The 27,241-nt window shown below is 49.3% G+C and overlaps 2 protein-coding genes across 4 annotated transcripts; both read left to right on the top strand.

Moving 5' to 3' along the window:
• The first annotated feature begins 938 nt into the window (after nt 1-938).
• On the top strand, nt 939-8,715 carry LOC149331419 (D-beta-hydroxybutyrate dehydrogenase, mitochondrial-like). The gene is made up of 3 exons (XM_089556557.1): nt 939-1,824; nt 5,034-5,392; nt 7,016-8,715. Exons 1-3 carry the CDS (start codon nt 1,500-1,502, stop codon nt 7,328-7,330), a joined length of 999 nt encoding a protein of 332 aa, XP_089412683.1. The 5' UTR covers nt 939-1,499; the 3' UTR covers nt 7,331-8,715.
• Nucleotides 8,716-16,758: 8,043 nt separating this feature from the next.
• LOC149331418 (leukocyte elastase inhibitor-like) lies at nt 16,759-25,463 on the top strand. Of its 3 annotated transcripts, none has more exons than XM_089556552.1 (6): nt 16,759-16,899; nt 18,012-18,104; nt 19,164-19,333; nt 20,029-20,253; nt 20,831-21,389; nt 24,782-25,463. In XM_089556552.1, exons 2-6 carry the CDS (start codon nt 18,044-18,046, stop codon nt 25,003-25,005), a joined length of 1,239 nt encoding a protein of 412 aa, XP_089412678.1. In that variant the 5' UTR covers nt 16,759-16,899; nt 18,012-18,043; the 3' UTR covers nt 25,006-25,463. The 3 variants fall into 3 exon arrangements, with proteins under 3 accessions (XP_089412678.1, XP_089412679.1, XP_089412680.1); XM_089556553.1 differs by having other exon boundaries at nt 17,857-18,104; XM_089556554.1 differs by lacking the exon at nt 18,012-18,104.
• The last annotated feature ends 1,778 nt before the right edge of the window (nt 25,464-27,241 follow it).

The raw sequence follows: 27,241 nt of genomic DNA, 5'->3' as shown, positions 1-27,241 counted from the left end.
CATTAACCCCCAATCAACCTTGTGTTGCGTGGAATGGTTGTTTTGTAGGCCAGTTGGTGATCTCTGTTGCCTTACCAGTCCATCGGTTTTCCCTATTGAACAATATATATCCTGCCCAAGTTTATTTCCTCCTTTTTTCAGCTATCCTATGGCTCACGCTTTTCTCCAATTCACATAGCTGTAATTTCTACAGTTCAATGCACTAACATACACTGCTGGAGGTGGGTACACAACGAAAGCTCTTTGGTTTGCTGAGTCCTGTACTTTGTTATTTGTATTCTGTTACCTGTACTCTGTGGTCCTGAGGTCTGTGATCCTAAGGTCTGTGCTCCTGTGGTCTGTTACCTGTGGTCTGTGATCCTGAGGTTTGTTGCGAGTACCAAGTCTGGGTGCATTGTTAACTCGAGATGTTGACAAGTTGCAATAATATTCGCCGTGCTAGGTGGTCCATACTGATGAGGGGATGAATCACGATCCCAAGAAACCAAAACGAGCAGTGAAGTTACAGAAGAGCTTGAAGTTGCCTCATTTGGGTCTGCGCTTCTAAGTGCCGTGCGTGTGCCTTCAAGTTGTCCTAACCCATTCGCGCAGTCACACCCTTCATCTGTTGACAAGTGCCGCTTGAAGGCCGAAGGCTATAGGGAGAAAACAATATAAATACAAGGCAAAACAGCCAGGTTAGATGTTTACGCGCGTGCAAACCTACGACAGCTTCTTTAAATGTTGTCAAGGCGATCGTCTTCCTTCTCGAGAACCGACTTGCAGCGAGATAGTTCCCGCGTCATACGCAGATGGTGTGTACGAGCCAAGCTCCCCCAGATGAGCCGCTAGAGCACGCGTGCTTGTGGCGGAAAGCCGGCGCACGAGGGGGCACATTAACCGCGCGCTGGCGTCAGAACGCGAGGATATGTGTCGACGCCCGCGACCACACTTCCTCCAAGAGAGAGATACGACATGCCTCAGCTCAGGCTGAGCGACTAGCTATCTTATCGGCCGGCGCGGCAGAGGGTATCGCTGTCAGCCCTCCCGCGAGCCCGCTGAGGGGGTACGGCTTAATAAAAGGGCCTCCAGAGCCTCCGGAGACAGAGCTCGAACGGCACACGACGTGGAGAGACCAGAGTGAACTTTCGGTGATTGGTCGACGTTGACGACTATCCGCGGTGCAAGGGGGAAGCCCGTTTGGGAGATTTGAACCAGCTGTGGTGCTCAGTTGGCTCGAACATTGTCTCCACAAAACCTCGCTATCATTGAATCAGCCATCCAAGATAAAGAAAACACAACCGGATGTTCACGTACCGACGTCCGCCGTGCTCGTTCGTTTGCCAGCTTGTAAGTGCCTCAGTAAAAGTTGATTCGGATAGCTAAGACAGTGTTCGCCCAGGTCGTGCGGACAAACCCTGCGTTGGAGGCCTTGCTGGGTGCATCTCAAACTCCCGGTGCCTCACGGTGGTGTGTGCTGAGGACCTGAGTACAGATCATCGCGTATCGAGACCAGCAACATGTTCAGCATCCTCGAGTTCGTGACGCGGATGGCGGCGCTCATCTACGACTGGCTGCTGGGGCCAGACCGGGTACTCTTCCGCACCACACGCTTCTTGGGCGACGGCAAGCGGGTGCTGGTGAGCGGCTGCGACTCGGGCGTCGGGCTACGACTCGCGGAGCGGCTCCACGCTGCCGGCTACGAGGTGCTGGCGGGATGCCTGAGCACCGACAGCGCAGGAGCCCTGAAGGTGACCAAGCTGGGAGTCCAGGTGCTGCCCCTGGACATAACCAGTGACGAGAGTGTGAAAAAGGCGCTCGACTTGGGACAGGTGCACGAGAAAGGTAGGTCCTTGCTATCGCTGGGTGCTCGGCGGTTCAGTTTTGGACTACAGTACTAATTCATCCCTAAAAGTAGACAAACTGGCAGCTATAGCTTTCTCACTATTCTATGCGGCGTGGAGTCTGCCCCTAGCTGATTGGGAGAGCCATCTTGCTTGCACGCCGTATCCCAACGCAATGTCCGGCTACTGAATGTTTCCTGGTATGCTTGTGCTGTTTGCCTTTTTTTTTGTGTCGTGAATAATAATAATAATTAGTTCTTGAGGAAAGGAAATGGCGCAGTATCTGTCTCACATATCTCGGTGGGCACCCGAACCGCGCCGTAAGGGAAGGGTGAAGGTGGGAGTGAAAGAAGAAAGAAGAGGTGCCGTAGTGGAGGTCTCCGGAATAATTTCGACCACCGACACAGGGATCTGTAACGTGTGCTGATATCATACAGCACACGGGCGCCTTTTTCGTTCCGCCTCCAACGAAACGTGGTCGCCGCGGTCGGGTTCGAACCCGGATACTCTGGCTCGGTAGACGAGCGCCTTAACCACTGAGCCACCGCGGCAGGTAGTTTTTTGCATCATGTATTTTTGTTTTGGGCAGGGGCCAGCTTGTCAAGCTAGAATCGTGTTTTCCCCCTCTGCCTCCCACATACTTTTGATGGAAAATAAAGGTATTATTATTATAATTATAATAATAATTATTATTATTATACCGTACCCTTCTGAGGCAATGACTCATCAAGCCTAAAAAATTGGACATTAGCTAAAATGAGACAGTATGCATGGTGCTAAGTAGAAGAAAATTCTTACTTTTTTGGGAAACTTTTCTGTGCGTAAGACGTTCAGATATTTATAATGTGACATCTCAATAGCATATGTTTATATGGAACTGTTTTTTTTAAAGTATCTAAGTTCAGCAGGAGGTTAAGAACGACTTCGGCGCTTATATAAATATCTTCAACAGAACACTGCGTATTAATGGCAAAATTGTGATCTTCAATGTTATTACCTGAAAGCACTTATTGGAAATGTATATTAAAAGCAATGGCTATATAATTAACGAGTCACAGACAGGCTCATCATCAACGAAGTTATTGTAGCCGCCTACCTTGGTATTATAGGCACGCAAGATTCTTTATTTAATTAATTTATCTAATATATTTTTGCACAAAAAATATCATGCAGCAATTAGGCTTTTTGAGCAATAATCAAAGGGCCGCAATTTAGTTCAGAAAATCAGTCTGGCAACACTGCAGAAGAGATACATTGCTTGCTATCCACGGAACATTGAAATTTTGCTGTTCCGTTTCTAGTGGAAGAAAGCGCTGGATGCAGGCTTTCTCAACTATAGCGTACCGGGGCCGCCGCCGCGGCCCCGGTACGCTATAGTTATGCGCCGCTACTGCGCATGCGCAAATGGCGAGCGCGGCGGCGGCACCTCTGAGTCACCCGCGCAGCGACGGCGGCGGCGCGCCAGCTGTGCGCCGTGTTACGTCACTGGTCCTCGGGCATGCGCAGTATGGCCTTGCCTCAGCTCCGCGAAATGGATCGGCGACTCAAGTAGTGTTGCTTTCGGTTTGGTTTATTCAGGTTTAACGTCCCAAAGCAACTCAGGCTATGAGGGACCCCGTAGAGAAGGCCTCCGGAATTTTCGACCACCTGGGGTTCTTTAACGTGCACTGAACCCCAGGTGGTCTTTCGCAACAAAAATATATAAAAGGGAGAAAAAAAAATTACCTCATCGCCTGCTGTGACTTATGTTTGGCCGTGTGGATGAAAGAACCGTACTTTTTCTCCCTTTGATATATTTTTATTACTTTTCCTCTCTTGTTTCGTGCTTCATTGGATCCTTGACTGTGACGTGGTTCATTATGGCTTTATAATGTGCGGGGTGGCTTCTCAATAAACACTTGGTAGTCAACGCCCGTCCTGTGTTTCTACTGTGTTCCGTGCCTTGTTTTTGCGTTGCCCTCTAATGTTTCACTTAATTACAGCCATTTCTCGCGCCATTCGGGAACCGCCCGCCCGCGTGTAGCGCAAAGTGACGTCAATCAAATGACGTCACTCCGTGACGTCACTACCCCGCGGCAATATCTGCCGCGCCCATTCTGGGGTGCTCCCGGCTACTCCTTGCTCCATTGTGGGCGGGGCTGAGATTGTCGAGTCGTATGTGCAAGGAGTGACGTCATTTGATTGACGTCGCTTTGCGCTCTCCGCAGGGGCGCGGCTTTCGAATAGCCTTGGCAACGGCCCAAATTAGTTGAGCTACACCGGCGAAGGTAGCCGTGTTTTCGACATTCTAACAAGTGATATGGCTATTGCTAGTGGCTGGCTTACAAACCTCTAACGCAATCGGGCGTGCATCGGTAATAGTTAGAAAGTAAACTATTATAATTAGTTAATCGTTTCACTGAAGAGGAATCAACTCGTCTTTTTACCGTGGAAACTCGATCTACACGTTCCGAGCATTCTTAGAAATTCCGAATTATTGTCCTGTCCAGCCGATTTTCCTAATTTAAATCGGATTAAACGTCCCGGCTCCCGCCTTTTCTCGAAATCGCCGCAGACGGTAGGAGGAGTCAACCAACCTTTCAGCCAGTCCCGTGGCGGCTTCGCTTTAGCTTTTTTTTTGTTTTTTTTAGGTTTCCGTGAACAAACAGGTCTAGTCAGAGACTACATAGCTGCAAATTAGGCCCACGGAAATGAAAATACGCGCGGACTCTTTGCATTCGCTGATCGCGACGTATCGCTCCGCAGCATATGTCTTTCGGTCGCAAAAGCAGGGCACGCATACAGGAAATGTACGTTTGCTTTTCAAAACGCAGATGACACTTCTGATGAAGGCTTTTTTAGAACTTTTGTAGGCCCACCTGAAATCTACCCAGAGGGAGGAAGTTTCTGCGCATTTCGTAGCGAAAGCTACATTGGCCACGAACTAGCGATTTCGCTCTGGCGGTGCCCCAAGGAGGCACAGACGCCGACCTTGAGCCGTTGCCTAGCAACCGCCGCAGCTGGCGGACGCCGCGCGCTCGCCGCGCCATCTGGTATGACGTCACACCGCTTGCCTCGTCGTTGCGCTCGCCTCCGCTCGCTTCGCCAGTCGAAATGCGACGTCGCTACTGAAATGTCATTAGACGAAACTGCTTTCGCTAAGTATATCATGGCCTAGCTGAGCTAAGCCACTGCCATTTTTCTTTTCCTGATGACCTGCTCTTCGTCCAGGGCTATGGGGCCTGGTGAACAACGCGGGTGTGTGCGTGCTGGGTGAGTTCGAGTGGCTGACCCAGGAGCAGGTGGAGCGCACCGTGGGGGTCAATCTGCTGGGCACCCTGCGTCTGACCAAGGCCTGCCTTCCTTTCGTCCGCCGCGCCAAGGGTCGCGTGGTGGTGGTGAGCACGGTGGTGGCCGTCTCGGGATTCCCCTGCATGGCCGTCTACTGCGCCAGCAAGGTGGCGCTCGAGTCGTTCTGTGACTGCCTGCGCGTCGAGCTGGCTCGCCATGGGGCGCACGTGAGCGTCATCCGGCCGGGAGACTTGGTCAAGCACACCTCGCTCATGAACCGACAGGCCAGCGACGCCAAGGTATTTCGACGCTACAGCAGGGACCTTGGATCAGTAGAGTCGCCTGACGTAATAGTCGAATGTAGTTTGGTCGGAAAAACTGTACGCTTTTCAGTAATTTTGATTTATTTTTTTCGGAGGCAAGTAACTTTTGTACGCAGTATTCTGTCCACATCTATTTTCCATCAACGAAATTTTGGTGTGAAAGCACTACATAACGGGGTCAAACCCAACCAAGAATCTAGTGTGCAGCCTAGGAGTAACTCGGGTAAGCTCGGGTTAGTTCGGACGAGTGTCGTGTAAGCTGCAGCCAATGGGAGGAAGGTCGGATAAGTTCGGAGGAACTTCGTGCCAGCTGTAGCCAATGGGAGGAGGACGTCGCGCCAGCTGCCGCCGAGTGGAGAGAGAGTATGAAGATGCAGACGCCAGAAAGAAGAGGCGAAGAATAAACACATGCTTTCGCACGTCTACTCGGTTTAACTACGTTAAAGCCCTACCACTTTTTTTTAAAACTATATTCCTACGTATTGATGCAGTCTGTACAATTTCTTACGGGTTTGATTGGTATGCACGTTTATATTTGTGGTATATGACTAATGTCTCGCAGCTGTGTCTGCAGACCTCCAGCATCATTTAATAATTAGCAGGATGCAAATACCGTTTAATACTATTACAGAAGGATCTAGATAACTAGAACTCAAAACGGTCAGAAATCTTGTACGAATTCGAGTTCCGAAAGGGCTTCTCTTAATACGCTTTATGCCGATGGGACGAGAGCGTGTATTCGAATAAACCAGAAGTTCGAGTTAACGAGAAAACACCGCCTTATTATTCTTATCCTTGAAATTCTAGAAGCCCGTGTACTGTGCGATGACAGTGCACGTTCAAGATCCCCGGGCGGTCGAAATTTCCGCAGCCCTTCACTACCGCGTCCCTCATAACCTGAGTCGCTTTGGGGTGTCCAAACTCCCATAAACCATAAACCAGACCTTTTTCTTGCGCTGTTAACACTTTATGCTCTTTCATCCATGGAACTATAGGGCCTGTCGCAGTAGCCTTTAACAGCTTTGACGCGCTTGACTGATAAGTTTCGAATGTCTTAGTCGCTTTGGGATTTTAAACACTCATAAACCACAAACCAAACATTTTTCTTGCACTGTTAACAATGTATGATCTTTCATCCATGGAACTATAGGGCCTTGCAGTAGCGTTTCACAGCTTTGACACGCTTGACTGATAAGTTTCGAATGTCTTAGTCGCTTTGGGACTTTAAACCCCCACAAACCATAAGCCAAACCTTTTTCTTGCATTGTTAACAATGTATGCTCTTTCATCCATGGTACTATAGGGCCTGTCGCAGTAGCCTTCAATCTCTTCAACACGCTTGACTGATAAGTTTCTACTGTCCTAGTCGCTTTGGGACGTTAAATCCCTGTAAACCAGAAACCAAACCTTCTTCTTGCATTGTTCACACTTTAGGCTCTTTTATTCATTGCCCTATAAGGCCTGTTGCGGTAGCCTTTAGCAGGTTTGACACGCTTGCCTGATAAGTTTCTAATGTCTTGAGTAACAAAGTATTATAATCACCATGATCATCATTATCAAATGCCTTGAAATGAACAGTCGGTGCCATTGCAACCGCAGGAAATGTGGGAGTGCATGGACGATGAGCAGCGCGCCGCGCACCGGCTGCACATGGCTGGCTTCATGAGCGGCTGGGTGTCCCGGGGCGGCATGTTGTCGCCGCCGCAGTTGGACGACAGCCCCGTGTTCGGCCACGTGGAACACGCGCTGGGCGCGCCGCGGCCTCGTGCCCGCTACCTTAGCGACAAGACGCTGTGGGCCCTGTTCCTGCACACGCTGGCCCTACTGCCCACGACGCTGTCGGACTCGATCATGGCGCTCTTCTACGCCATCGTCAAGCGTCTCGGAGTCCAGCACGCCAAGAAGACCTCCTAGTCCATCTCCGAACCCGTGTTGTGAGCGAGTGTTGTGGTGCCCCAGCACCAACTGACTCTTCGCTGGGTAGACACTTCCTGCTCTGCCTCAGGACAGACTAGAACTGACAGAGTACTTTCTGCGGTGATTGTGCGCCTGGGGAAACGGATCACAGAGGCTACGGGTGCCAGAACGTTGCTCAATTAGTTAGGGTTGCTTCGTCAACGGACCTTCCATCTGGAACACAAGGAAAAAGGACACGCTGAGACACTATAGCGTTAAGGCAGTGCGGATCATGTGGCCAGCTTGTTATTGTTATAATGTTGTATTGCTCTCTTGCCGTTTCTTTGTGGTCGAACTGAAGAGTGACTTCTTACACTAAGAAGAAGAGACTCCTTCGCATCGACATTCCGTTTATGGCGGCTGGGGCGATGTAAATGTTCATGTCCCCAGATATATGGCGAATCGTATGGCTGGGCCAGATATGCCTCAGCCTTTGTGCATATACAGAAGTCTGCGCGAAGCCATGTGATCAAGTGTTGTGCTTTTGACCTTTTGTGTGGTGTTGTCGCTGAACATCACTTCTGGCCTCACGATGACAATGCCTCAAACGACCTGCTAGACCAGGAAATGACAACGTTTAGTACTCGAACTAATGACAAGGCTGTGGTCGATTATACAGTCTATTTTGCCGTCAAGACGACAAACGAAGTTGCGCGAAGTCTCGGCAGCTCTCTTCATTTTATATGATACGCGACCTGCTTTACGCCAGCATAACAGTTTTTAGTTTAGCCCGTGATGTTATATCTGTTTCCGAACCTCTCGCGCTAGCAGTGAGCGCCTATACTCGTAGCTTTCTGCTTCTGAGCCCAGTATAAACGGTAACGGGTTCTTTGTTTCGGGACAAAACATCCGCGTGTTGATGAGGTTGAAATGCAAATGTTTTTATGCACAAATATTTCGGTTGAACGCCACCACCAAATGGTGGAAATCATATTGCGGACGTCTACTCATATGGAAGTGATACTCCAGTATTTAATTATTTAATCGCATGGTCACCGCTAGTTGCCTATAGTCTGCCTGATTGAGTCGGCTGTGTAAATTTGGTTTGTGATGGTGATGATATATGGTGCACATTTTTCAACACAAATCACCAGTGATAACCACGGACTCTTCAATCTACAGCCGCGTCAACTGTCGTCCCCATAAAAGCCGCCTGAAATAAGGACCGCCTCTTCCCTGAGACATCTGAAATTGCCCACTTCAAGAAGACCACCATCTTGGCGACCGAGCTGATTTCGACGAGTGGAGGAACGCATGTATCCATGCTCATGTCTGCACCCGCGTTTCATGTGCACTGTCCAGCATGAGGAACACGATAATAAACATGTCTCCATAGTGCGTAATGAATGTACCTGTTCATTCGCCACATACAGCCTACTTCGACTGTCGGTCGCGGAGGGGCGCAGTGGAATCGCATGTTGAACACTTTCGGGACAAGTGAACAGAGGACATCTCCATGGAATCCTTTCTGCAAGCAAGGTATATGGGTCTGCGGTAAGGATGGCTTTGCATCTCCAGTCGCTCAACTAATCTGCACATGCGAAGGGACGTTGGAAGCTAAAAGGAAGAGAGGTTAACACTTCTAACAAAAGTGTCTTCGCATCTTCCAAGTGCAGTTAACCCTTATACAAATGGTCTATAGATAGCCTATAGACTTCTTATAGACTCTATTGACTTCCTATAGATAATTTATTTTGTCTATTCATAGTGTATAGACTGCATATAACAAAAGTCTACTGAAAGTGTATGGCCATAAATCTATGGATTGTATATAGACTGTCTACAGCATTTGTATTGCCTATAGACTGTTCTCTAGGATTTGTCTACAGAGTCTCTACATACTTTATAGACAACTCTATGGAAAGTCTATAGACTATGTAAAAAATTTTTGCGAGGGAACATTTTCTAATAGTGAGCGTCCACTCTTAAATGAATGAGAGATCAACACCTCTAATAAAAGTGTCTTCGCATCTTCAAAGTGCAGTTTACTCTTACAAAAATGGTCTATAGACAGTCTATAGACTTCTTATAGACTCTATTGCCTTTCTATAGATGGTTCTTTTTGTCTATTCATACTCTATAGACTGTCTCTAGACAAAAGCCTACTGAAAGTGTATGGCCATAAATCTATAGATTGTCTATAGACATTCTATAGCATTTGTGTAGCCTAGAGACTGTTCTCTAGGGTTTTTGTATAGAGAATCTATAGATTTTATAGACAGAAGTCTATAGAGAGTCTATAGACTGTCTAAAAATTTTGTATGGGAACCTTAGCTAATAGTGAGCTTACAGTCTTACGGGTGGTTGAGTGAGTGTTGAGAGAGGACTCTGGCTCCTTCAACAGCAGCACACGTAATCGGCCTATTATTGGAAATGTATTGGCAGAAGCCGCCGCTACAAAGGACCAGAGTGAAGCCATCAATCATTCCAATACTGGGTCGATTACCTGCGCTGCTTGGGTTCTGGATATGTTGGCGTCTGAGCGGCAGCAAAATACGCATTCATGGCTGAGAAAATTGGATTTGAAATTATTTCTGCCAATTGATTCAAATTCGTGATGTGCTACCGAAAAGGGCGGGTTGCCGCCGTTTTAAAGTGAATGACGATCTAGCGTACGATCCGCGCTAAAAATTCGTGTCGACGCTCGATTTTTATTGCTCCAAGAAAGTTGGCCTCGCACTGCAACCGCTGCGATAAATGCATGACATTGTTCGACAGAACCACGATCCTATCCCATCCAAACAGAACAGCAGGACGGGATATTGTAGAAGCCTTTGAAATCAAATGTACAGGGGCTGCGAAGTGCATCGGCAACGTGTTGTTGTCGCTGTCAGAGAAAGAAGATTGAGATGGCCTTAAAGGGCCTGTGCCCACCCCAGCGCAGCAGACACTCTCTACCTCTCTTTGAGCGAGCCTCCTCTCCTTCCATTCCCTCCTCGAAATTCTTCTCTCCCGCTCCTCGTCGAGTAGGCTCGGCAAGGCAAAATCACCCCTTCCTTCTCCGGTGTAAGCCGGAGGCGTGGTGTCTGTGGAGTGCGTCACAGGGCGACGTCATGGCCCCGCCTTCAATAGAATTCTTTTCTAGGTTTTTGCATTTTCTCCGCACACTGAACGATCGAGAGGCGCGATCGGCTCGACCACCTAGACTTGTTAGCGAGCGCATCCTTTCATACATCTGTTTGTCATTCCCAGTTAACGAGCCACCTTTTCATTTTCTTTTAGGCCTCCCCACCGTTTCACGAGCGGAGGGGCGGAAGTCGGTTGTGTTCGAAACACACGGCGAAGCGCGGACCCGGCAACCGCCCGTTTGCTTTTCTCCATGCGTGTTTGTGTTCTGTGTGTTTGTGTCTTTTCTCCGCTCCAAAGCATATGTCATTCATTGGAGTCAAGGCGTACGCAAGATGCACGAAAGATAAGCGGTGTGTGTGCGGAGCGGTGAAGTGGGCGAGCGAGGGAAAGGCTCTGCTGCACTACTAATTAAAACCTTGTTTTGGGGGGCTCACATAGAAGAAAAGAAACTGAGAAGGGAGCGCGCACGCAGAGCGTCTCGTGACGTGATCACGGCGGGGGCGGAGGGGGGGGGGCGAACCAACTCCCTCAGTTTTACTATTTTTTTACTTTTTATGGCTAGGGTTCAAGGCTGTCGCCGCACGCTCCCTCCGCAGTTTTTTTTTTTTCCTTCATGCGGGTTTGTAGGCATGAGCCAGAACAGAAGGCGCTGCGGAAAGCCTTGTGCAGACGACGCGACGCCAAGGCTACGCCCAACCTTCTCCCGTCAGTCAGAACGATGCACCAATGGAGCGCCTTTAGCGAAAGTAGCCCCCCTTGACGTCAGCGGGGTGCAGAGTAGTGGGCCGGGCCCGTTTTTGAAGGAAGGAAAGAACGAACGGGCTTTGATTTGAATTTTCGCAGCTTTTCGGGGCGCGCATGGCTCTAGTATTTTGCAGAGGTTATCTTCGATGCCTCATCTATGCAGTGGGCTTGTTTTTCAAAAATGTCCGGACCCTGGGCAGTGGCCCTTTAAAGGGAAACTGCATAGGTTTTAGAAATCAACGAGCTTAAGAGTGTCGATGTGTGAAACGTGCAGATAAAGCATGCGAAGTCTTTTTGGGCTAGCACTTGAAACAGTGAAGTAATCGCCAATTAAAATCCGGACGCCCTTCAAGCTTCTCCGCAGCGCACAACGCCAAGTGGGGGGCGCATGATGACGTCATCGAAGGTAACGGTACATTTCCAACGCAGAACGCCTGCTTTGAAAGAAAAAAAACAACGCCACCGAAGGCAAACCCTGCCGAGAGTTGTTTGGCAGCGTCTAAGGAGTCAGGGCAGGGTGTGGCTGACGACAGCGGTAATTTGAAATGATATTTTCCGTGACGTCACGCTGAATTCCCCTACACTCCTCCGGTGCATTGAGGAGAAGCGCAAAATTCAATTGTCGATTACGTCACTATTTTAAATGCTAGTGCAAAAACACTTGGCATGCTTTACCCACAGCCTATATAGATTTGAATTCTTGGATATTGCGAAATTCTCAGCAAAGTGCTGCAGTTGCCCTTTTATGACAATTCTCAGCAGTATCTCGCAGGTTATTATACTTTCAGACAGCCTCCTTTCCGTCTTGACAGCGCTCGAAAAATCGAGGGATGCTCCTATGAGCCCTACCCTTCAATTTTTTTTTTCCTCCATCTATTACAGCCGCCGCGGTGGCTCAGTGGCTATGGTGCTCGGCTGCTGACCCAAAAGACGCGGGTTCGATCCCGGCCGTGGCGGCTAGAATTTCTTTGGAGGAGAAATTCTAGAGGCCCGTGTACTGTGCTATGTCAGTGCACGTTAAAGAACCCCAGGTGGTCGAAATTTCCGGAGCCCTTCACTACGGCGTCTCTCATAGCCTTAGTCGCTTTGGGACGTTAAACCCCACAAAACCAAAACCAACCACCTATTACAGAAGTAGACTTTCAATCGGTCCCTGGGCACTGTGGCATTGGTTCTAATGAGAGGGCTGATTTTTTAGCAAAGTCCACCCTTGGTGGACCTATTGTCGTGTTCGTCCCAGATACTGTCTACTTGACTATAGCACGCTTTCAGCGATACCAGCGTCTCCACTCCTTGAGCCACGAGCCTCTCCTTGCTGCAGCGGATTTTCAACACCTGACATTTCCTTGGTTCACTATTGGATATTATTTAACTTTTTAACTATTACGGCTAGGCTCTTTAAATACAGAAAGGCGTGTAGCCAAACGTAAGTAATATACATACCAGTTTTTAGAATTTCAAGAACGGGTTACCGTCGGCGCTTGGGACCAACAAACTTTGGCTATTTCGATCGAACAATTACGTCCACTGGACAGGTTGCTTTCTCTGCAAGCTTCTCGAAAGCGCACGTATTTGGGCACGATGCAGCCAAAATTAGTTGGACTACAGCACTGAGGGTAACAACCTTTTCGAAATTATAGAAACTCATATGGATATTACTTACGTTAGGCTATACACATTAAGGACCCCAACGGTAATAGTTAAAAATTTCTAATCAATTAGCTTTAAGCGATAACATATTCAGTAATATTCTAAATTGAACAACAGCACAAAATAAATAAACATATTAAAAAATTCCCTGCGCCCCCTGGTTTCTGTGGCTGTTGGCTTCTCTCATATTTACTATTCAGTATTAGTTAGCCTGCCTGCTAGTTAGAACCTCTTAGCTGTATTTTGATGTACTACACCGCTGAATGTGTTATGCCTAAGTAAGCGCTCTTCTATGTTGAAAAGTCGTTTTTAAAAATTGTGTAAAATCTTAGGTGAAACACCCTATATATTCAAGTATGTAGGTTCCCAGTGCTGTGGCAACGGCAGATGGGTAATGCGCATGGAAACCGAGAGTAACGCTTGCGGCAGCCCTCCAAAGACACTCTGTTGCTATGTGAAATGACCGGAGCAGGTTCAAGTGCAAAAGGCAACAGCAAAAAAAAATAAGAAAAAAATAAGAGGGCCCCGGGAAAGCTCGTGTAACCGGAGCTGAGATTGCGAGGTCTCGGCGACGTGACGCGGCGATAGTCGGTGCCGATGCCCGCGTCTTAGAACTCCAGGCGTTGCGCAAGGGTTCTGATAAGACTCTCTTCTTAGCGACCACCCCTTATCCAGGGCCGTGTGACGCACCCTTGGGTGCCTCCCAGGGCGACATTGGCGCTGCTTTCTGCAGCTGTGGGCGTGGTGAGGGATGTATGAGGGGCAAGCTAGCAGGCTTGTAATCTCGTGGCCAGCCTGGTTAAACGTCAAGCTGAGCATGCAATTAGGTCGCCGTTTTTTAGAGAAAAGAAATCGCCGTACTAGAAAGCTGATTTGCATTCTTAGGTAAACTGAGGCTGAAAAAAATTACCCACCGTTCGCACTCTGCAGCGTAACCGGTAAACTAGGCGAAAGTTGCGCTGCGCTGATGGTGACGGTGGTGGTGAAAAACATTTCATCATCATCAGCCGGGTTTTTTTTTTTTAGAAAGAGGACACTCCATGTGTCGATGCAACTGTGCGAACAAGCCTGGGGTACGGCCTGATCTCGGTGAATAGAACCGACAACGCACTTTCTCACCAGAGCAGGATTTGGCCACCCTGGTGTAGTACTTGGCCGCAACCCTCGGCCATCAGTCCCCAGTGGCTGCGGAGCAGCTGACCGGGGCGGCGGTCAGACCGGTGACGCAGCGGAGGGTGCTAAAAACATTCATCGTCTATTAAATTTTTACAGAGAGGCGATTGCGGTAGGGCCCTATTGACCCTTTACCCTAACAATACTAGGTGGAGCCCCTATTCCGGGGCCCCATTGGCAAGCAACGCCGCCCGCGTCCGGTGAACCAATGCCTTTTGGGTCTTTAGGTCCTGACAGCCGAGCAGGGCCGCCTCCCAGTCCTCTCCGGTGTGGTTGGGGGGGGGGGGGGGGGGGATAGATGGTTTTGATTATTCTTAATGCCTAGAGCATTAGGCATGATTAGGCATTAGACTTTGCGGCAACCCGAGCTACACCCGCTATCGCAACGGGTCCGCGGTCATGTGATGACACTTGACTCGATGTGAACGGTCTACAATGAATCAACCGCGGGGTGGGCTCGATATGGAAGCTTTAGATGTAAAAACTGGCGTCACTGGTGAACCATTGGGTATTTTGGAGTTGTCCTGCAGTCGACCCTTGCCAAAATTTCTTTACAAAGCCTACAGACTGTTCATAGACTTTGGTCTTAAGTTCATAGACTCTATATTGACAGATCTCATAGTCTAGTCTGCAGGCAATACAAACTCTATAGACAGTCGGTAGACAAAATTTCTTTACACAGCCTATACACTGTCCATAGACTTTTGACTATGAAGTCTATAGACTTTCTTTTGACAAATCCTATAGTCGTCTATAGGCAATACAAACTCTATAGACAGTCTACAGATAACCTATAGAATTATGGCCATACACTTTCAGTAGACTTTTGCCTATAGACATTCTTTAACTATGAATGGACAAAAGGAAATATCTATAGAAATGCAACGGAGCCCACAAGAATTTTATAGACAGTCTATAGACCTATAGACCACCTTTATAAGGGGAGGCTTAAAAACTGCTTTGCAGCCTGATGTGCACCTTTGACCAGGAGTCATCAGGTTACGTTTTGCTTTTAAGCCGCGCTGTGGCGGACTTATGACACCTCGGAGCTATAAATCTTTGTAAGGTGAAAATAATTTTCGACCTTACGTTTCAACACCTGTCGGCGTTTTTAGGTGCCGTAAGGGCTCAACTATAGGAATACAATCAAACCATATGGTCTCAAGACTTCTGAGCAAGTCTATGCTCGTGCAATGTCGACTATCAGCATACAGCATAGCAGGTGGGCATGCCGCATACCCGAAGGAAATAGTGGCAAGTCTCTGCAAATCAAAGCCCCAGAAAACGAGGTCGATACGACACGTCAATCCCTAAATGGATACTGAGGAGAGCTGCATCCAATTATTGTTCTCAGTAAAAAGTGATTCTCGAGATCATTGGGGATTTGTCCGCATTTGTTCGGCAGCAATGTCGTCGTGCAATGTCGACCATCAGCATACAGCATAGCAGGTGGGCATGCCGCATACCCGAAGGAAATAGTGGCAAGTCTCTGCAAATCAAAGCCACAGAAAACGAGGTCGATACGACACGTCAATCCCTAAATGGATACTGAGGAGAGCTGCATCCAATTATTGTTCTCAGTAAAAAGTGATTCTCGAGATCATTGGGGATTTGTCCGCATTTGTTCGGCAGCAAAAATATAAAAAACATTTATGTCTCAGAAAATTGAATTTAAAAATTTTCCCGCCACTTGGTTCAAACTCGTGACGTCACACCGAGAGTTACAGGTTGCCGCCGTTTCGAAGTGAATGGAGGTGTAGGATGGCCTCCGAGATTCGTGCGAAAAAGAATCGAGTGTCGACGCACAGTTTACTTGCAAAATTGGTCGCGGTTGGCGATCATGTCCTCGGGCAAAAATTGTGCAAAATTAAAAAATTGTAAGACACTGTTATGGAAATATTGATGGTAATGGTCCATTATTCTGGTTTGTACCAAATCTCTCTTTTGAGGTGCTTCCATCGATCGCATCGAACAGTTAAGACTGCCATAGAAAACCAACGGAGATTGACGATAGCAAAAACGTGAATAGAACAAAAAATTCAAGACTCCCGTCGGTTGATCTGAGGATATATTGATTAATAATAAGGGAGTAATTACTCATTGACATCCACCCGAGCGCAGCCATACGGATAAAAAGGAAATCTATACAGCTTTCTTAGAAACTTCGTAGTTAAAGAAAAATTCGTCCTGCTCCGGTGTTCGAACCCGGGACCACCTCTTCACCGGAGCAGTCGCTCTACCAATTGAGCTAACCTGGACGGCAGGTTACCTCAATTGGTAGAACGAAATCAATTGTTATAGTGAAATCTTACATTGTGTGAAAAAAATTACGTTCATAAACGGTTTCGCGCTCCGAAAGTGCTTTTGTCCAGAATAGCTGGGTATGTGTATTTCGTTTTTCGGTCTTTCCTATGGGTTACTAAGCCTGCGTTTTCGGTGAGAGTGGTCTCTTTGTCGTTAGAATTCCGTCGTCTATCGGTGTACAGGCCAACTTTATTTGTCTTCAGTGCTCATTTATAATGAGCTGGAAACTGCCTTTCTTGTGACTGATGTCGTGGGACTTACTAGACGACCGTCTCCTGGAATTCAATTTCCCCACACGTTCCTCCCGCAGCAGCCTCCGTCGTTCCTCGCCTAGCTACACCAGCTTACAATGGATGGCGCCTGAGCCGGCGTAGCGAGCGCCAAACACGGTGCAGACACCACACCAGCGCCGGGAAAGGTAAACTTTGGTCTTTGTCTCGGGTAACTCGAAGCGCTCGGCCGACCGCGTGCGGCTCCACTCTTCGCTAGCGCAATGTATCGTCTCGGGAACGGATGTCACGAGCTCGGTCTGCCCGGCGTCGGAGGATCGGCGTCGCAGAGCAAAGATTCGCTCGAAACTTAAGCTGGTGAGTGGGACGTCCTATAGACTCTATAGAGTAGCCCTTCCAAGGAATTTCTCCTGGGTTGCCGCTAGCTGGCGTTATTGTTTCAGCAGGAACAAATGCCGCGTGGTTCAGCTAAGTAGTCGTATTATTTTGTTACCCAAGGCACGGCCCGCCGAGGCTGGCTTGCGCGCTGCCGCGCTCGCGATTACGAAGTGTAGGTGTAGGTGTAGTTAACGGTTTTATACTGTTAGCCGCAGACCGAAAATATACATACTATAATCGTCCCTCATTTAAGACACCCACAATGTTTGCCTCAAGTCGTAGTTGTGTAATATCTCAATTATCCCAAATTGGCCCGAAAAGTTGCTGTCCTGGTCTCAAAAGACATGTGCTAACGGCGTGTAATGGGGGAGGGTTTGATTCAAATTTTCATATAAATAGTAATGAGACTGAGAATTTACATACACAGTTACAGCCAAATATGATTTCCGTTATCTGGACTATGTTGCTGGCCTGTATACATATGGATACTAAGTCACAAGACTAAAGATTCAAGCACGAAATCCGGCACCGCATGATCGTTATCGACACAGAACTACTCGGCAAGTATCTTGTTCAAAGAGACTATTTTCTTGCACTAGGGATCGATTTTTTTTCCCTGTCCCTAAACATGCTGCTGCGAACTTTGCGACTTCTTCGCGGCCAGTTTTCTACTATGAACTCTCGAAGCACTGTAGATAGAAGAAGAAGAAAGGGTAGACGCAAGCCACCTTTTCAATTCACTTCTTCGTCTTTCTGCTGCATTTTGAGCGTTCGCCGCGGTTCTTTACCGCCCTTTTTATTGTACCCGAAATTAATCCATTATGGTGTAATTTTTCTTTGCTCGACGTTACATGAGGCGCGTTCAGTTGTTCTCTTGTGACGCAGTACTGTTGTGGGTGTGGATAGCGCTGTTGTGGGTGTCTGGACATATACTAGAGGGCACAGCACCTGAGGCCAACAACAACAGCCCAGCCTCCGAAGAACAACGAGTGAGACGCGGGGACTGGCGGCGAAGGGCCCAGCGGGGCGCAGCGGTCAACGGCCGCCGCTGCCTGCGTAACTGCGCCCCCAGCGCGAATTCCCGTGTGCAGGTCGGTGAGGGAAGCGTGTGACCACTGGCTGCATGGTCCCGACCAAGCGTCGCCCCCGGTGCTCGCGTTGCCATTGCTTCGAGTCCAGAAAAGGTAGCCCACTATTCGATACTTTCGCTGCTCAATGTAGCTTTTATATTCCTGCGTTAGTGACAGTACCGCCAAAGGCTGCTGTTAAGACCTGTCAAGACTTCTCGTTAAGCTGTAGAGAAGGATTGCTGGCCTGCCGATTATGTAGTGCGCCGCATTTAGATGCAGACGTCCTTCTATTTGTTTCGAGGCTTGCTGAGAACATCGCTTTGCATAAACTAACTAAGCCCGGGGAAGCTTTCCACAAGAGTGCTATCGTGTCCCGTAATTTTGCTTTGGAACGCGCAAAAACATTATTTGTTACCCACATGTGTGTCATGACCATCACAGCCGTTCGACCAATGGACTCGTATTGGGTTTCGAGTGCTCAGAAGATCATCAACTTGACCGCCGTCAGAATGAAAATCACTTGGAAATGGGCACTCTATAACCAATTGAGAGAAGCTCACTTGCAGTAACACCTGTTGGTAGTCGCGGTCAGCAGTTATCAAGAAAACAATATCAATATACTAACGCCGTTGTGGTCCAGCCTTTCACAACCTGCAACCGAATTTTTCCCCCATGGCAGCCTCAGAACTTTAATGCAAAAAACAGTTCAAAGATCAGCCGGAGGAACCGGACACTCTTCCATGCATCTGTAACTCGTATGTCGTATATGGATGACGCCATTCATTACAGCTACACATATGTAGGAGACGTGTACACACCCCGTCAAAAATCTTCAGGCCACGGCTTTCACTTGTAGTTCAATGAATGTCCTTTGAATGCTCCGTGTAACGGAGCATTCAAAGTACTCGTCAAACAGCAAGCTTCCCTATCGCGAGAAGAAGCCCTTTATCATCATTTCAAGGCCATTTGGTCTTTAGTGCTGCCGTGATGGCTCAGTTATGCGGCGCAAGCGAAAAGCTTGAAGAAAGCGAAGGCTTCAAGACTTTTGATCGAGACTGTACATCAGTGGCGCGGTTTTGTTCACTTACTCGCATAACGCTCCTTCGAATGTGCCTTAGCTAGCCATCGGGTGTGAGAAATTCGCTGAAAAGAATGTCGGCCAATGCATCGCAGCGTGCAAATCACAGCGCCTCGGGAGAATGGCCACCAGGGCGCAGCGCCGTCGAGCCCGCCGGGCCGGCAAGTCGCCCGTACTGCAGCACTTCTCCTTGCAACTGTACCGGGCGCTGTCCCGCGATCGCGTCAACGTCTTCTTCTCACCCTTCGGCACCGCCGTGGCACTGGTAAGCCCGGCAGCGCTGTAAGCTCCTTCATACGTTAATTCTGTGTACCATCTCGATGCTCCTTCTGACAGTGCGATGGAACTATCACTAGGAAACCCAGAAGGGCATAACTTGTGAAGGCTATCTGTCTATCGTTTTAATATGCCGGCAGGCACATGCAAACTGATCCCTAAGCTTTATCCCCATGTAATTTACATTTCGTGGCGGTGTGGCTGACTAGCCTTCTTCTCTCATAGTGCTAAAACCTTTGTTTTTCCGTACAAGGCAAATCTTGTCATCCACCATGGACACTACAGTGTGAAGGTCCAAACTACGCCAGATGAGAAGCTGCATCAAGATGAGGCCACGAGCCTCATCCAGTGCGGCCGCTACAGTTACGCAGTTGCATAGCATTTGCGCTTCATAAGAAAAGTGACGGGTATAGTGTAAAGTAGCACCGATCAGCGAAGAAAGTTGTACGAGTCGGTATAGACTCATGGTAGACAACAGCGCGGTGGACCACGGCCTGACTCAGTGTCTGCACCATCGCACTGTTATCTACCATCAATAAAATGACACTGCCTTTAAAAAGTACGATTTATTCACTCCTCATCAATGAGACAGGGGCTTGACTATAGTGCCTGGAGTATTGACTCAAGTGCCTAGAGTATTCTAGGCACTATAGCTTGACGATGAGGACCGCGGCGAGTGCGCAGGTGAGTGCGCTGGCCGGCTCTCGGGGCGACACGGCTGACCAGATCCTGACCGCGCTGGGCGTGTCCGACGAGGAGGAGATACTGCGCGAGTTCGCCACCGTGGGGCGCACCCTGGAGCCGCTGTCGGCGCAGCACGTGGGCCTGGCCAACAAGATGTACCTGTCCACATCCTTGGAGCTGGCCGACTCCTTCAAGGAGGCCATCCACCGGGAGTTCGGAGGGCAGGTCTTGACTCTTACTGAATCATTCGGCCTGCCGCCACTCCACATTCTATCGTCGCCTCTCTGGTTATTGTTGTCCATGCCATCTTTTACATAGGATGGCTGAGTCTGGTTCGGTTAGCTCTAACCGCGACATGCTTATCACTCACGAGTTGCTGCTGTGCTGCTCACAGAACTATGTGATGGGATACACCCTGAGGAAGAAGCCGGAGGTCGCTCGCACAGCACTCTGGTTTGTTATGTCCTGCTGCATTTGCTTTACCGGTATCTGTGCACTTCGTGGACGGTAGGGAACACACCAAACGACGAAGAAATACGTAGATGTCGACAAGAGGTCTCGAAAGGTAGAACTATGCGTCTGTCACGAAAAACGCGGAAGGCGCAATAGTCGGTAGCGTGTCGACAGGCTTCGCCGTTTCCATAGACGTATATCGTCGCGCACAGTGTATGTCGTCATGCCGACAGCACCAAGAGGGGTGCTGTCTTTAAAGGTGACTATAAGAATGTGTGACATGAGTAGCGGAAAGCGTTAGGCCGATGGCAGAGCGAACTGAACACCACGTGATAACTTCGCCGCGCAGGTGGGCATCGTCAACTTCCAGGGGGACCCTGCACTGGCCGTGAAGGAGATCAACGCCTGGCTGCACCGGGTCACGGGCCACAAGATGGGAGCCGTGGCCACCGTGGCCGACGTGAGCCTGGCCACACGGGTGCTCATGGTGAGCACGTCCTTCCTGCGCTGCCTCTGGCTGGACAAGTTTTCGGAGTTGTACACGGCGCCCATGCCCTTCTTCGTGGACAACGACAAGGTCAGCGTGCCCACCATGTGCTCGCGGCGCGTCTGCAACCACTGCCACGTGGAGCGGCTGGCGTGTCGCGTGCTCGAGCTGCCCTGCATGATGGACCAGCTGCAGCTGCTCGTGCTGCTGCCGGACCGCCAGTCGGACCTGGCCTACGTCGAGGCGAACATCACGCCGCAGGACGTGCTAGAGTTCGAGAGGCGCTACGCCCGTAGCCCGCTCGACATAACGCTGCCCAAGTTCATGCTCGACGAACACGTTAACATGGCGCGCTACCTGGCCGACGTTGGCATCCGGGACCTCTTCAACAAGGAGGAGGCCGACCTGACCGGAATATCGGGTGCGTCGCTTTACCATTCCGCTGGGCGGCAGATATGCATTTATTCATATTGTATACACTGTGGCGTTGAATAAGGGGATAAATACGTTTTCTCCGCTTATCCAGCCGCGACTGACAGTTCAAACGGCCGGCACCACACCATGATCACACGCCATAGCAAGCGCACGCAGACCACGGCGGGGCCTCCTCTGTAAGAACAAAGGAACACGGGCTGACACAGAAAGGCATTTATATCTACAACAACAAAAACACCAGCCAGCGGCAAAATACGCCAAGATATTGAGGTATTTGGACTCATCAGCAAGGTTACTAGCGAATGTTCGCCCACTCTAGGGCAGGGGAGATACTCCGAGGCTGGCCGGGACGAGCTCGCGAGATTCGTTGCAGCGAGTCCTCGCCCCATGGCGGAGAACAGAGCGCCGAAACGTCTAAGCGCGTCTAGTTCCCAGAGCTGAAGAGCGCAAGTATAGTGCCTAGAATATACTGGCTAGTGTGCGCAGCGCGCGCGTTTCGTACGGGAGGGCGAGGCCCCCGCCGCGATGCCTGCGCGGAGAGGCCGCAAGGGGCGCTGCCGGTCGGGAGGGTGCGCGAAAGCCGCCGAACTCCTGTCGTCTGCTGTCGCGCCGATACCGCAGCCTCGCGCGATTGTTCCTGTGAAATCAATGTTTGACAGGCATCATCTCTTGGATTGTGATGCTAGAAGACGCTAAACGCGAGCAAAAACATCCTGAAATGTTAAAGGCTAAGCGGCAATGCAAAGAGAGGACGGCGTTTCGTTCCATTGTGTCGAAGCGGTTATCGGCCTAACGAAGAAAAGGTGTCTTTGTTCACTGCATCGGGGGACCCAGCACGGCTTGCTGAATGGAAAAATAAGGTCAAGAGGGCCGACAGAAGGCTGACACCGAAGGCTGTCGTATGCGAAAAACATTTCGAGAACGAATGCATCGAAAGATCTTTTAAGATTACGGTGAACGGCGTCGTGAACGAACTCGCCCGACCGAGTGAAGCCACGCCTGAAGCCCGATGCTGTCCCTAAAGTATTCGAAAATTATCCACCTCATCTTGTGCCTAAAAAGACGGTGAAAAGGAAGGTGCGAAACATTTGCGACCAAGGACGGGCACCTAAACAACGGAAGCGAAATGTCGAGCTGGTGGGTCCCGAGTTTTGCTCTGCAGTCGACAGTGATGATACGCGGGTTGACTCTCATTGCGTCGCTCGTGGAGGCGCATCAGAGGAACTCCAGAAGCGTTCCGATTCCGAGCAGACAGACAATGATACAGGACCGGTGTGTGGAAGCGAAGCGATACTGCAGTGTCCGTGCCCAAGTCATGTTAATTCGGCACCCGTTCCCGTCACCTGAATTCTGATTCAGGTGACATGGATGAAGTTGCCTGCTGCGTCAAATGGAGCTTTAACTTATGCTTGTTGCGAGACCGAAGCTGGTGACTTCTCGAAACTATTCATCGAAAGAATGGTGACTTTTGGAAAACTTTTGCGTGAGCACGGTTCTATAATTGCCACAATTTACTTCCGAGGAAGAGAAAAGGAAAAGCGCGTGCTTACAGCCCGCCATGAGGCAGAGCCAATCCCCCGCCGTGGGTATGTGCTATTCAGCCCGAGGACATCATCATCATCATATTTAATCAAGAAATGGCTCTGCGGCCTCTGTAATGGGTGTGGCATGATTCCTGTTGCAGGCAAGCACACTTCATACAGAAGTATGTACTTTGCAGAGAAATGCTTGCTGACCACCGATGGAAAAGGAGAGTCATGCTTGCACTGCAAATATTTACGGACGCTCTCGCAGAACAACATGTACAGAAGGAAAAAGACGAAAGATCCTAGTGACAAAAAAAAAATCAAGAATTTTTCTCGTGCTTTGAGAAAGACAAAGAAAAGCCGGGTCAATGCTCAGCAGCATGTTACCCCAACGAAGGAGCAAAACAATGCAATGAGCGAAGAAGCACTCGAGGCAAAAATACAGTCACTCCCGAAGAAGCAGCAGTTAGCTGTGAGAGCTTGTTTCCTGGCCGCAAGACGAAAGTCTCTGAGAGGCATGCCTTATGATGGTGCCTGGATTGTGGAGTGTTTGCTATAATGAGGATGCGGAGCCCAAAGCTCTACGAGCACTCGAGAGCAGAGCATTATGATTTTTCCTGGGCGAAAATGCTTACAAAAATATCTGCAACGATTTAAGGGTGGCTTTGGTCTGAACACGAAGGTTTTTGAGGCCTTAAGCGAAAAGACCAAGAGCATGGACACGTTCAGCCGTAATCGTAACAAGTTCTCTTTACTTGGAACTTTTAAAATTTATATAAACTATAGGCTGCAATAGATTCATAATAGGGTAGTGGTTTATCTGTTTCCGTAATATAGTCAAAAGCTGTAAGTTTGATATCGTGCCGCTGTGGCAAATATAAAAGTGCTACTCTGTCACACTCAAAGTTAATTTGTGTAGGTGAAGCCTACACAGTGTCTATCTGTTGGCACTGCAATTGAATACGCGCTTTTTCGTACTTTCTGTTGGCCAAAAAGCATTACCCCCACTCGCACTTCCCCTTTGATTAAACATATGCTGCATTCATTCTATTAAACCGAATTGTGTGTTTTGTGAAACGTGTTTTTTTTTTAGTTTTAATTCCATCAACCGCTTACGCTCGCGTGTGCTTACATTTGGTTAGCGTTTGGTTTGGTTAGACCTTTGCAACCCTCAACGGCGCGACGCGTGCGAGAAACCGGCTCGCCCCGACGCGCACGCTCACCCGACACCCTCTCGCACCACAGCGCCGCTATGCGGCCGCCGCGGCAGGCATCACCTCGGGTGCCACCGCGCCGCCCGCGCTCAGCACACTAGCCAGTATATTCTAGGCACTATAGCGCAAGAGCTGTCTCACTAGTGCCCGCGACAATCACGTCGTCGCTGGCGCTAGTGTAGCTGCAACACAGGCGCCCTCCCTTTTTAGTTGCGGTAAATAGGGAAGACGACATCGCGGAGAAGCAAATGCAAGGGGACGGAGCGGGGCGATCGAGTTCCCACGACACTCGGCATCACTCAAAGAGCTTTATATTAAAAAAATAAAAATAAACTGCTTACACGCGTAGCAGAAAATTAATGAAACGCAAGCACTGTGAGGGCTCATGGTTGGGCCTAGCCCTATATGAAGACATAAGATATACAGCCGTAGTCGTTCATGACGCCTTTTCTGAGCCCTAGGACGTCATCGGTGTTGCACCCGCTGTCCATTAAGAAAGGAGCCCAGGTTGACTGGGACCAAAGAGCCACGAAGGACTGAAAGAGAAGGACGCACTGAAGAATAGTATCGTCTATGGTCACGTGATTAATTTGGGTTCGAGCGTAGCGGTCTCAAAGTGGTCCTTGCCTCTTGTGCAGACGAGAAGGAACTGTGCGTACACGAGTTCCTGTGCCGTTCGCGGCTGGAGGTGACGGACGAGGAGCCCGTACGGCTGGACTTGCACGTCTCCACGCTGCGGCTCGCCGAACGTACCGACCTGCCCAGCTTCGAGGTGAACCGGCCCTTCATGTTCCTCGTGGTCGAGAGGCAGCGTAAGGCCATCCTCTACGTGGGCTGCCTGCGAAACCCCAGCATGACCTGATCCATCCGCTGGGGTTGGAAGCGGACTTTGCCGCCAGGAGGCGCACACTGCAGTCTCGCTGTAGTCCTCGAGGTCCTGTCCATTGGCCGTACACGTCATCGTGCCCAGCCTTCTATGCGGCGGTACCATTCGGTTTACTTGACGCCATAGTATATGCGCTGCTTACGCGAAGAACGCACGGGCGTCTTCGGTGAAATGCAGGCGGAGTGCCATCTAATGCTGCTGCTTGGCATTCCTCACCTGGCCAAGCTGCAGGCACGCGTGTATTTATAGATATACAGCTGTTCCACTTAACGGTTGGCAAGAATGTATTCGTAGTCGATTTCCATTCGTTCCTGATGTAATAACGATTTAAAGAGCAACGCAATATTGATTTCGCTAATCTGGCTAAGCCTGTCTTCAAATCTGCTGCGAATAAAGAACACTTTTCTGGCCGCCTGTTAACGTTACCAACTGCATATGGGCATGGCTTGGAAATTCTTCGGTGAAGGAAGGTGACACTATGTTCACAGAGAGGCTCTGTGCCACCAACTGCGTGCACCATGGAAACACGCTTTTTGCGAGTACATACAGTCGAACCTCGTTATAATGAAGCGGTTTGTAACGAAATAATGGCTATAACGTAGATCATGTGGTGTGGGGCACCGAGTTTCGAAAATTTTACCTCAGTTAAGCTTTTCACGCATGCTAGCGCTGTATGGCGACGTGCGGCAGCAAGTTTCGACAATTTTACTTCAATTAAGGCTTTGACGCATGGTACTAGCACTGTATGGCGACTTGTACCAAATAGCTAAAGATGCTGCCTACCGCACAACATCGCGGCTACGCGAAACGTCGATTTCCATTGGAATGGCTACAGGTGCCCCACACCTGACTGGCGAATACTTAACTAGAAGTTCGAGTTCTGTGGCTTTTGCAGGAAGGAATCGCACCACGAACTATTGGTGACGCATCCCCATTCGCATCTTCCTATACAGGCAGCGTTTAAGGCAGGCCTCGCTGTAGAATGCAAACCAAAAGCTGTTTATATATAGATGTCGGGACGCTAGCCTTTGGGCAGAGCGCCGGAATTTACAGCACAACCCGAGTACACTTTCCTGCCTTTCAAGCCACTAGTGGCCATTTTGTCCAGGCGTGGCGAAAGGGCCAGAGCGTAATGGTGTTATTCTCCGAAAGGCTCATGCCCGGACTGGCTAAGAATTCTGGATGGCATATCCAAAAAGTGCGCGAGCGAGGGGCGTTATGGTTTCGGTTCAACAAATAAAATCCGAGTTGGGAAGTACGTAGCTGGGATGAATATCTGGCAGGCGTAGCGGTTCGGTTGGACTTTTTCTTTGTTGTTTTGTAGAAAAGAAAGGAGCATTAACTGTTTCCCTTCTTTGCGGACACCTCAACAGCGCTGTGAGGGAAGGAATGGAGGAAGCAGTGAAAGAAGGAAGAGAGAAGTGCCGTAGTGAAGGGCTCTGGATTCATTTTTAACAGCTGCGCTGGCCACCTTCTAGAAGCGGCCATAGCGTGGGAGAAGGTGGCGCAGGGAGAGGCCGAACGCATCCAGTAGTAAAAAAAAGGGGGTGGGAGATAGAGCACAGGATAAGGTTGAAGGGTTGGTGGAGCTTGTCGTTAAAAACGCTTAACAGAAAAATAGACAAACAAGCGGAAAACAAGGGCAGGATGTTTGGACCTTACGGATGAGAAAGTTACGGGAACATTCGTTAAGGTTGTTATGGCCCCGGATGCGTGCAACGGTGTGCAATCAGTAACGAGGCGGCCGGAGGCGGGATTACCGAGAGCCAGACCAGATGATGCTCAGGACTGTACAGTTTATTTTACATATTTAAGGCAGTTCAAAAAGCGTACGACCACACACCGTACGGCTGGTTTTTCTAGGGTCTGTTGTAAAAGGCGTAACCGGCACCCTAGCTCACTGTTCCGATGACAATGCCAGCTCTTCCAACAGCGATGACGATGATGCCACAGTTACGCAGCGCTTCTGGCAGCGACCGAGATTTTACTGCGGAAGCACTCATACGCTCACCAACCTCGGCCATGAATCTTTTCAACCGATCTTGTGGTCTTGAGCCCTTGCCTAGCAACTGCGACGCCACGTTAAGTTTCTTGTGTCTGAAATAATAAAAACTAAATAAAATAAACATTGCCGCGACTGGGATTCAAACCTGCGGCAGCGGGAACAGATCACCTTCACTGGCCAGAGCACCAGAGCACCATGTTATCGTCG

This window comes from Amblyomma mixtum, chromosome 8, assembly GCF_055824585.1.
Source record: "Amblyomma mixtum isolate Tamu chromosome 8, ASM5582458v1, whole genome shotgun sequence".
Classification (NCBI taxonomy): Eukaryota; Metazoa; Arthropoda; class Arachnida; order Ixodida; family Ixodidae; genus Amblyomma; species Amblyomma mixtum.
The sequence above is the reverse complement of the archived record's forward strand: the minus strand, read 5'-3'. Positions and strand labels throughout refer to the sequence as shown.

Bases quoted from the DNA above. Each gene is read 5' to 3' on its own strand.
- LOC149331419 (XM_089556557.1), top strand. From the start codon at position 1,500: ATGTTCAGCATCCTCGAGTTCGTGACGCGGATGGCGGCGCTCATCTAC. The intron at 1,825-5,033 runs GTAGGTCCTTGC...CTCTTCGTCCAG, and splicing joins GGGACAGGTGCACGAGAAAG to GGCTATGGGGCCTGGTGAAC. The intron at 5,393-7,015 runs GTATTTCGACGC...TTGCAACCGCAG, and splicing joins GACAGGCCAGCGACGCCAAG to GAAATGTGGGAGTGCATGGA.
- LOC149331418 (XM_089556552.1), top strand. From the start codon at position 18,044: ATGGTCCCGACCAAGCGTCGCCCCCGGTGCTCGCGTTGCCATTGCTTC. The intron at 18,105-19,163 runs GTAGCCCACTAT...AATGCATCGCAG, and splicing joins TTGCTTCGAGTCCAGAAAAG to CGTGCAAATCACAGCGCCTC. The intron at 21,390-24,781 runs GTGCGTCGCTTT...CCTCTTGTGCAG, and splicing joins CGACCTGACCGGAATATCGG to ACGAGAAGGAACTGTGCGTA.